Raw genomic sequence first — 10,200 nt, 5'->3', positions numbered from 1 at the left:
ATCTTAGAGTTAAGTGCTTGAACCACTTAACACCACAAACTCGCATGAAAATGCATAAAATGTATTACTGTTTAAGTGTCATTGTCACCGTCACGCATCTGTCACTATCATAACCTATTGTTGAAACTTAGGTTATGTTTGGGTATTTGTTTGTATTTTAAATAATCTACAATTTGCACCCTTTAACAAAATGGGTAAAAGAAAAACGAAAAATACTGACAAAAAGAAGATTAAACTAGTTTTTGATGAAAGCAAAAGGAAGTATGGTTAAACTTTTCATAAAGCTAAATTGCTCTTTGATTGTTGGTCAAAGTAACCACCAATCATCTGGTGGTTCATTATTTAAAGAATAGTTAATGTTAATGTTATTGTTCTTTCCAGAGAATTTTTATGTGGTTTTCGTAAACGTAAACTGGAAAGGAAAAAGAAGGCGAAAGAAGAAATGGAACGAATGTTGAAAGAAGAAAAAAAACGAATAAGACAAGAGGTTAGTAGATCTTGAAAATATTTAGTGTAGAAAGTAATTTCTATGTTTGTACAAAAGTACATGATTGTGAACTTCCATAGATAAGTTTTCATATTATGCTTAATTAATATTTAACATGTGTTATTATTTCAGAATAAGGAATCATACAAAAAACTCGTGGTATCGAGCCGCCCTATACCTGATATAGAGCAGCTACTTCAGGAAGAATATGAAGATGAGGATGTCAATGTAAAAATAGTTGAGCTGTCAGCAGATACACTGCAGAAAAAAGACATAGTCATAGGAGATAACAAACCAAAACAAACTGTTGACAAAGTTACATATATAAAGAAAAAGAAAGAATTACCACAAAAAGTACCAGGCATGGGTTCCGATGAGGAAAGTGTTGAAGAAGCTTCAGAAGTAGATAATGATGTTAATGAAACAAATGATACTAAGTTAAAAACTAAAAAGGAAGTAAAACAAATGCTGAAAAGGCAAGCAACAAAGAAGATCCAAAAGAGTAAAGTGTTTCAAATGAAAAGTAAATTAGATAGGATACAAAATAAGAAAAAATCTCAACAAAAAAAAGGTCATATAGCAAAGGTAAAATCAGATTCAAAAAAGAATAAATCAAGGAAAAAGAGTCATAAAAAGAAACAAGTGAAATAAAGGTTCTAATATGTTTACATTTTATTATTATTTTAATTAAAGTATTGAAACATGATTTAAAACAATGAACATTCCTAATTATGACTTTCCTTATCTTACCTTCAATAATCATAGTCTTAATTAGCTCACAAACTGAATAACAATCAACAAAACAAGTAAAATGTAGTAATTTACGGTTTACAAAATAAAATAATCAGAATCACTAATCCTTCTATGATTTCTTCTTTTTTACTCTTAAATTAATATTAGATTCATTAACATCAGTTAAAGTTGCATTATCATTGCTTATTTTATTTCTTGGAGATTGTCTTTTTAATAGCCTTTTTTGTGTTGACACATTCTTATCTTTAGGCTCAATTTCAGAAATTGGATTATTTTGTGATTGAGTTTCATGACTACATTGGAGGTTATCATATTTTTCTTCAACCATTAAACTTTCCACTTTTATTTTTTGTGATGATTGCAATGGTTCCTGTTTGATAATTTCTGATTTATTTTCTTTTACATTTTCTGATGTATTTTTCAATGGTGACTTTTTATTTGGGGATCTTTTTAATTTTCCACTTGATGGGCAAATATCTTTGTTCAAGCATTTATCACAAGAAGGTCCAAGTGGCAAGCAAATAGTTTGACCAAATCCTACCATTAGGTGATTTACTTCACTCCATAATTCAAATGGAAGCCAGGATTCAAGAGCTTTTCTTGTATCCTCTGGTGTGGCTGTTTGTTTTTTGACCCAACCAATTCTGTTACTTATTCTGTGAACATGAGTGTCAACACCTGAAAAGGAATTTATTTTTAAATGTAATAATGCTTATAATAATAATGCCCACAACTCTACTGGCAACTTTTTTTATAAGAGGGGGGAAACAAGCAACGGGAATACCAAGGTGTTCATCAACTCATAGACATCTACAAGATCAAATGAACCGCAGATGCATTACCGGCCTTTGAGATGGTGATACAAGTTCACTTTCATGCAAAAAAAAATAACAATACTAGTCTTGCCTACAATAGTACTTAAAATTTACAAGCTTTCATTCTAAATGTATCTCTTTTATTTGACTCTGTTTATTTACTCTTTACATTTTTTTTTGTATATTTAACAGCAACTTTTTTAATGCTTACCAATACCAGTCACCTTATCCCAAGCTACTTTCATACAAATGTGTGCCATTTTTGGACCCACGCCAGTAAGCTTGCAAAGTTTTTCAACAGAATTTGGTATATCGCCATCATATTGCTCTTTTAGTGTTTGTGTTGTTTTCTTTATATATTTCACTTTTGTCTGAAAAACCAGAAACCATTTAAATATAATACATATTCTTACTAAATTAACATTCTATGCCTCTACATTTTATGTGAAAATAGGCTAGTAGGCTAGAATGTGTTAAATGGAGTACAGTCACTCTTAAATAGCAAATTTAAAAACATACTTTCCAAAAACCAACAGGATAAATTAATTTTCCCAATTCTTCATCTGTCATTGCAAGAATATTGTCAACCGTCAAGCCTCTTTCTTTTAATCTCTCCATGGCAGCAAAAGTTACTTGATCCTTTGTTTGACTTGATAACATAAGGGATATAAGTGTTTGATATCTTATTACCTAGAAAAGTAATCTTACTTAATATTATAAATGCGAAAGTTCTGTATGGATAGATTTGTTTTTTGGTATCTAGAAAACGGCTACATGGATCTGGGTGATGTTTGGTTTAGATGTAGAACACATGAGCTACTAAGGTTTTTTTATAATCCCCTTCACATGTTTTACCCCAGAATACTCAACATATAAATAAAACCTTTGTTAAAAAACAAATAGAGGGAATATTTTACTTTAGGTGGTGCATTCTCATCCATAGTCATATGACAACCCATTGAGTCTACTGGAGCATCATTACTGGAACGCATCTTTCTCAAGTTGTCCAGGAAACGTCTCCAATTAGGCGGTTCCCATAGGCCTTTATTATCCTGCAATTTTATCAATGTTGGATTACATGTCTAACAATAATTATCGACAATTATAAAATTTAATTTTATACCGCTACAGTTTTATGTGTTTCATCATCATTCTCAAACTCAATTTTTATTGTTGGTTTCTTTTCAAATTTAAATTTATTTAGGTCTATCTTCGAACTGTTTTCTTCCTTGTTTATTGCTTCCTGTTTTAATGTTTTGACATTATTTGTTTCGCTTTTAATTTCTTTTTTATCTTGGTGTTTAGATTGTTGTGGTCTGCCTCGCGGCATTTTAATGTTTAAATATCTATTTTGTAGAACTTTTAGCAAACAAGTTTCGACCCTAGAGAAAATGATTTTAGATGTGTCGATTAGATAAATATAAATATTATACTTAGAATTTGGCTGGGATACGTTATGGCTATTGGAAATATGGTTTTGGAACACTTTATAACTTAAATGTACCTAATTAAATTTTTCGAAATCAACGCATTTGTAAACATGGTAAACAAACCTCAACTAAAAACTTTTTTTTAAAGCAAAAAAGGTATGTCAAGTGTCAGACATCAGTCAGCCATAAACGTACATGCAAACAACTTTTTTATTGTCTGTGATTTTTCCTGAATTATTGTGGTTTTCTCTTTACTGACGGCTGTCACTGTCACGGTGACGTTGACCTGACCACTTCCGCTGTCATCTGTCACATTCACACGATTGATGAGAATGATTTTGGTAATAGCTTCGAATTCTAATTTAAAAAGATTAAATTAATAGGTCCTTATGGAATAGGAATGACCATAGCTTGAATTCCATATAACCACTTAAAGTTTAATCGTCCTACTTTATTTAAAAAAATGACGGAATTACTACTGGATCCTAATATACGTGTTTGGGTGTTTCTGCCCATAGTAATTATCACCTTCCTCGTTGGAATTGTAAGGCATTATATTTCGATTATTTTATCGTCTCAGAAGAAAATTGAATTATTGCAAGTGCAAGACAGGTAAAAAGTCTAACTCTGTTAATTTAACTGTGGTGACAAAAATGTTATGTGCTCATGATATCTGTAAATTCTTGCAGCCAAGTTATGATCAGGGCTCGGCTGCTGCGTGAGAATGGCAAATATCTGCCACGACAATCGTTCGCCATGCGCCGATACTGGTTCAATAATGAAGACACTGGCTATTTTAAAGTACAGAAAAGAGCTGCTGCTTCACAGGTATATACCTTGACTTCTTGATATTGTGTTTATGACTTATTGGTCAATTACAAGGCTGTTGCTTTTGTTTTGTTTACAGAACCCAATGACCGACCCTGGCATGATGACTGATATGTTGAAAGGAAATGTGACTAATGTACTGCCAATGATTGTTATTGGAGGCTGGATCAACTGGATGTTCAGTGGTTTTCTTACAAGTTAATATTATGTTTTTATATACAAAATAAGAAAATATTACAAACATTTGTGTTTAGTTTGTCATATTCTGAAATGCTACACTTGTTGGTATAGAATTGGACTAAATTTAACCAAATATTTAATTTTCCAGCCAAGGTACCATTCCCTCTGACTTTAAGATTCAAGCCGATGCTCCAGCGCGGAGTGGAGTTGGCATATCTTGATGCATCCTGGGTGTCTTCTGCCTCCTGGTACTTCCTCAACGTATTTGGTTTACGGACCATATACACACTTGTATTGGGTGAAAATAATGGTATATATTACATTTGCTTTACAATTTTTACCTTTGTATGTGTTGTTACATTTTATATATTTAATATATTTCAATCAACAATATTTTTCTCAACACCATACACAGTATAAATTCATTGTTTTAGTTCTGTCAAGTTCACTGAGTTGACGGCCAACCTCCATTTAATGGAGAGGCACCTTGAGAGAGAGAAAGAGTTCTGTCAAAGTTGTTTAAAAAAAACTTTGATTGTTTTAGCCGCTGATCAGTCTAAGGTGATGCAAGAACAAATGTCCGGAGCAGCAATGGCAATGCCTCCAGATCCAAAAGCTGCCTTCAAAGCTGAGTGGGAGGCGCTAGAGATAACTGAACATCGCTGGTCACTTGCTAATGTTGAAAGTGATTTGCTCGCTACTGATAGTAGTAACAGCCTGTAAAAGTATTATTTAACACTTTCAATGCAACCTATGACTTTAGTATGAGAAAATCGAATCGGTCCGGAATGTGTTAATACTTGCACTTTGGTAGTAAGGACAAACTATTAAAATATTTATGTTAATTTAGTAAAATGGGGAATAAAGTTAATTTATAATACAAGAGTTGTTTTATTTTTGTCATTCTTTACAAGATAAAGTGACAGTATAATAAAAAAGCTAATTTAAAAATGAAACAATTATGGCATTTAAAAAAAACTTTTATTACAATGCAAAAATGTAAACCACATTATATACAAAATGGTGTTTCCTGTACAATCGCCAACAAATGTTACTTAAACACACTATGACAATATTTTTATAACAATTAGATAATTTTAAGAATGATGATATAGATAGAGAAAAAACAGACGCCAGGAAAAACTAGATCAGTTGCAAGATTTGGTTCGCCTGGTACAATACCAAGACCACACAGAAGACAGGCGTCAATTGGAAGCAATTCCGCGTTTCTTCTAATGAGTGTGGTGTAGGAGGCCGAATTTTTGGTCCACTTCCCACCATTTTGTATAGAAAGGATGGGAAGGGGAAGTTGAACTATTTTTGTGCCTCCCATCCTCCATTGATTAAAGGTAGGCAGGCAACACATCTGTAATTGCTAATATCTGTGGGCAGCAGTCGCTTCGCTATTACGGCGTAGTCTGGAGGAAACTTGCTCGTTTGCCACCTTATAACATAAAAAATTGTGAATAAAAAACACAAATTGTTTTTTTTTTAATCTATAATTCAGTAAAGTTACACTATATCATGATCAGAATTTATAAATTAAAGTCATTATGAATTTTATAGTTAAAAATCACTAGTTTTAGACAAATATGTCATAGTGTGTTATGTGCTATAAGTATTTTTTTATTGCTAGTCGAATTTATAAACTTTCAACATTCTCAAGCTCTGTATAACCGCGAGTTTCCACTGTCGAAACATTTTTACAAAATTACCATCTCTCTTTCACTTAAAAAAATAAATGCTTTTGTACAGATGTATGCGGCAGTGGAAATTCACGGTAAAGCGGCAGTGACCACCAAATCACACTCCAGTGTCTGCAACTGTAGAAAAAAAATCAATTATAGTATGTTTTAAAGTTATCTCATTCAAAAAAAAAACTCAGTTAATACTTCTTTGTTTCAATAAAGAAATTTTTAATTCTTCGGAAAAACTCAAGAATATTTGAATCTCAATTTTGCTCAACGGCAGTGTATTTTAAATCTATTTACTTTAAAGCTGAACCAAAGATAATTCAAGACAGTAAAATAATATATATCCGCCATGTTCATGGTAAAAAAAAATATTGCTCGGTTTGGCAACTGCATGGTGCGTATTACCTTCATTACTTCTTGATGAGCTGCACGACGTCCTCATCGTGCACCACGTGAGATACACCGACGCGCTGCGGGGAGTACTTGGTGCTGGTGCCCCACACCAGCGCGTACTTCAGCTGCGCCGCCAGCGACCGGTGGATAGAGTGGCACACGTGTTCGATGCTCACTCCCTTCCATATAAAATTTAATTTATTTATATCACACCAACTATCACTCAGAGTCATTACTAAGCGGTCCCTTAGTGTATTTAGATTTCTTAAACATAACTAGCCATACCAATAGCGGATTGTGGTCGTTGAATCAGTGGTGCTTTAATTTTTAACCAATTACAGTCGAACCTGGATAAGCGATATTCCAAGGGACCATCATATTTTTCTACTTTATTCTACCAAATTTGAATCATTGTTAAAATATATTATCTAGGATTTTATTATTTCAAACATTTAAAAGATGAATTCGCCATTGAAAATATTTTATTTGTACTAATTGTATAAGGAGGTCTTTACCTTTCTCAGAATGAGGCCCTCGTCAAAGTCTGGCGGCTGTCCGGGCTTCTTAGTGTAGACGCGGATAAGGGAGAGATATTCCCATAGGATCTCCAGTAGGTAGTCCAAGTTCAGCTTCATGTTGCAACTGTACAATTATAACAAGTTATTTAAAGACAGCTTATATGTATTTTTTTGCGAATATTATTCTATGTTACTTTGAACCGGGATAAACAAGAAACCTCTATAAGTTAGAAATATAGCACCAGTCGACAACCTCCATAAGCGAGAAACTCGAATTGGAGAGTAACTTCTATATGGGAGAAAAATATGACAATCCTTTTGGTTCTCGCTTATCCAAGTTCGACTGTATTTAATTTCAGAAAATAATTTTTACCAGATCCATTTTTATCTAATAAAATTTCTGTTAAAACCAAATATATTGAGACATACAAATATCTTTTTCTTATTTAAAAAAAAAAGAAATATCACCTGACGACAACGGAGTGTGGCTCGCGCGCTATCCTGTCAACCTCTTGTATGGAGATCTGGTCAATCTTGTTGTAAACATAGATGCAGGGAAGGTAGACACGGTTGGCCAGGATCACGTCGATCAGGTCATCGGCAGTGCAGTCTTCACGGAATAGCACCTTCATGAGAACATAATAACTTCAGTAGACTGAACAAAATTCTATTTGCCACCCGCGACTCCGACCGAAAAAACTTAGTAAGTAGCTTATGTGTTCTTCCAGACTATGTTTTAAATCTATGCCAAATTTCAGTAACATCCATGAAGCTGTTCTAAAGATACTTTGTAACAAACATCCATCCAAATATTCACATTTATAATATTAGTATGATTTGCTATGCTTCAGCAGTAAAGGACATATCAAAAAAAGCTAAGCAATACCATTAACGAACTAGCATTTATTTACAGTTAATCTATAATTAAAAAATTAAATCCTACCTCAGCATTAAATATTTTGTATTCATGTAGTATCATTTGCACCATTTTCTCATCAACCTTGGTGAGCTGACATGTAGAGTTGAATGACAGTCCTCCACCTTTCTTCACCTGTATAAAAAAATAATAAAATATTTAATCTCATCGCATAGTAAAAAGTAGCAGTAACTATATTAAAGAATAGCTATCGCCCGCGACTCTGTATGCGCAGCATTAAAAAAACTTAATTAGTAGCTTAAGTTTCAGACTTTGTTATACATCTATGGCCAATTTAAACAAGATTTGTTCAGCCTTTCCAGAGATACCTTCAAACACACTTCCATCTATCTGTCCAAAAATTTGCATATATAATATTAGTAAGATAAAGGGATTACCATGGTATAAATTGACTTGTGTATTTAATTAGTAGTTAATTTTGTAGTCTAGTCATTACAAAGTGCATATAATGTTACCTTAAAGTAAATATTAGGCTTATTTTTATTAAGCCTGATGCCGACACTCTCCAGCTCCTTCTCAAGCAGCTGGCGGTGCACATACGGCTTGGTGGCGTCCAGCATCATAAGCACCAGATCAGCCGTGCGCGCCACCGCTATCACCTAATTAATATCACATGATATTACAGTCACAATTAAAAATTTATTTGTTAATTTAATTGCTATTACTCCGTGGAGAATTAAAATGTGCAGTTAATCTAAGGTTGTAATTATTTAGAATATAAATGGAAACAAACTGTACCATTTATTTAAATCATGCAGCCAGTGAGCCCACATCTTAACTTTTGTTCATATTTAATGTTCTTCTGTTTACATACTATAGAGTTTCAATTAGAATGTGATACAAATATATACCTGTCTTCCTCTACCCTTGCCCTGTGCGGCACCTTCAATAATTCCAGGCAAGTCAAGCAGCTGTATGTTGGCACCTCTATACTCAATCACACCGGGAATGCAGGTCAATGTTGTAAACTCATAGCTGGCAGCCTCCGAATGTGTGTGTGTCAGTGTAGATAACAGAGTTGACTGTAATTATACATAAAGAAGTATTCATTGCACACATCTTAATTTTTAAGTAAGGTGATTCTTCAATGACTCAATAATCATTTTATATGCATACTGGCAGTCGCAAGTGACTCTGTCAGCACATAATAAAAAAGCTTAATTTTTAAATAACCTATGCATCCTTCCAGACTGTGTTATACATCTACTTTAAATTTCAGCAAGATCCATGCAGCCATTCTGGAGATACCTTCAAACAAACATCCATCCATCTAAACATTTGCATTTATATTATTAGTATGATTTTTTATTTATTAGTAGAATGGCCAGTTTATATTGCAAAATTAGTGAAGTGACCACTGCCCATCCACATTGTAACAAGCTAAATAGTTGCAGATGTCACCTTTATTGGATGGAAGAGAGAAGTATAGAAAAAAAGCAAATTTGCTCTAAAATTCACCATCAGTCAATTCATATTTATTAAATAAAATATTGATCCTAAAAAGATATGTTTTAAAACTTACTTTTCCCACAGATGGGAACCCAATAAGAGCCACTCGAGCATCACCGGACTTCAATACATCAAAACCTTCCCCTTTGTCTCCACCCTTCTTTGATGGCTCTAAAAGCTGCGAACGATACTTTGCAAGCTTTGCTTTCAAAAGACCCAAGTGATATTCAGTTGCTGTAAAAAATAAATGTCATTGTAACTGCATATTAAAATTGTGAAACCCTATAATTGTGTTAATTGTCCATATTTTAATTAATTTATACAAAAAATAAATAAAATGATCTACTTGGAACTTTGACTTTTAAGCACTATAACCTAATCTTTTTATTATTTATACTAAGAAGATACGTTAACTGTAGGATGTAAATTACCTTTATTCTTTTGTGTCCTTGCTATTTCTTTTTCGATTTCTGAAATCTTTTCTAAAATGCCCATTCTTCAAGTTTTCGTTAAACCTTCTGAAAACTTACAAATAACTATTCTATGACGACAATATGCACTAATTATTCAGTAATTTAAATATCATTTCAACGATACGTTCTTAATTTTTAACTATGATTAGTAAATAAATAGAATATCTTCAAATTATCGAAGCTTATAGAATTGAGAAGTAAGGTTATTTACTAGTGATGTCAATGGATGTCAACATCAAGTCA

General features: G+C 33.0%; 4 protein-coding genes across 7 annotated transcripts; 2 read left to right on the top strand and 2 right to left on the bottom strand.

The window, feature by feature from the left end:
• The first annotated feature begins 85 nt into the window (after positions 1-85).
• On the top strand, positions 86-1,138 carry vito (nucleolar protein viriato). Its single transcript, XM_013316458.1, has 3 exons — positions 86-261; positions 382-487; positions 620-1,138. Exons 1-3 carry the CDS (start codon positions 191-193, stop codon positions 1,136-1,138), a joined length of 696 nt encoding a protein of 231 aa, XP_013171912.1. The 5' UTR covers positions 86-190.
• A 91-nt stretch (positions 1,139-1,229) lies between these two features.
• Nthl1 (Nth-like DNA glycosylase 1) lies at positions 1,230-3,668 on the bottom strand. Of its 4 annotated transcripts, none has more exons than XM_013316522.1 (6): positions 3,560-3,668; positions 3,178-3,437; positions 2,973-3,103; positions 2,575-2,745; positions 2,267-2,426; positions 1,230-1,918 (listed from the first exon to the last, which is right to left on the bottom strand). In XM_013316522.1, exons 1-6 carry the CDS (start codon positions 3,595-3,597, stop codon positions 1,350-1,352), a joined length of 1,329 nt encoding a protein of 442 aa, XP_013171976.1. In that variant the 5' UTR covers positions 3,598-3,668; the 3' UTR covers positions 1,230-1,349. The 4 variants fall into 4 exon arrangements, with proteins under 4 accessions (XP_013171976.1, XP_013171977.1, XP_013171975.1 ...); XM_013316523.1 differs by having other exon boundaries at positions 2,973-3,107; positions 3,185-3,437; positions 3,560-3,667; XM_013316521.1 differs by having other exon boundaries at positions 1,232-1,918; positions 2,973-3,107; positions 3,179-3,437; positions 3,560-3,666.
• Positions 3,669-3,850: 182 nt separating this feature from the next.
• EMC3 (ER membrane protein complex subunit 3) lies at positions 3,851-5,330 on the top strand (the record flags this gene model as incomplete). Its single annotated transcript, NM_001312074.1, is given in 6 exon segments — positions 3,851-3,947; positions 3,950-4,097; positions 4,175-4,313; positions 4,393-4,510; positions 4,642-4,803; positions 5,038-5,330. Coding segments are annotated over 5 exon segments (746 nt in total), but the record flags the coding sequence as incomplete, so codon positions are not given.
• A 160-nt stretch (positions 5,331-5,490) lies between these two features.
• LOC106121505 (developmentally-regulated GTP-binding protein 2) lies at positions 5,491-10,181 on the bottom strand. Its single transcript, XM_013317197.1, has 9 exons — positions 9,916-10,181; positions 9,558-9,718; positions 8,887-9,057; positions 8,491-8,634; positions 8,042-8,149; positions 7,567-7,724; positions 7,096-7,222; positions 6,593-6,759; positions 5,491-6,316 (listed from the first exon to the last, which is right to left on the bottom strand). Exons 1-8 carry the CDS (start codon positions 9,977-9,979, stop codon positions 6,598-6,600), a joined length of 1,095 nt encoding a protein of 364 aa, XP_013172651.1. The 5' UTR covers positions 9,980-10,181; the 3' UTR covers positions 5,491-6,316; positions 6,593-6,597.
• Positions 10,182-10,200: the final 19 nt, after the last annotated feature.

Source organism: Papilio xuthus, unplaced genomic scaffold, assembly GCF_000836235.2.
Source record: "Papilio xuthus unplaced genomic scaffold, Pxut_1.1 DF826945.1, whole genome shotgun sequence".
Lineage (NCBI taxonomy): Eukaryota > Metazoa > Arthropoda > Insecta > Lepidoptera > Papilionidae > Papilio > Papilio xuthus.
Note: the sequence above shows the minus strand (reverse complement) of the source record. Positions and strands in the feature narration are given on the sequence as shown.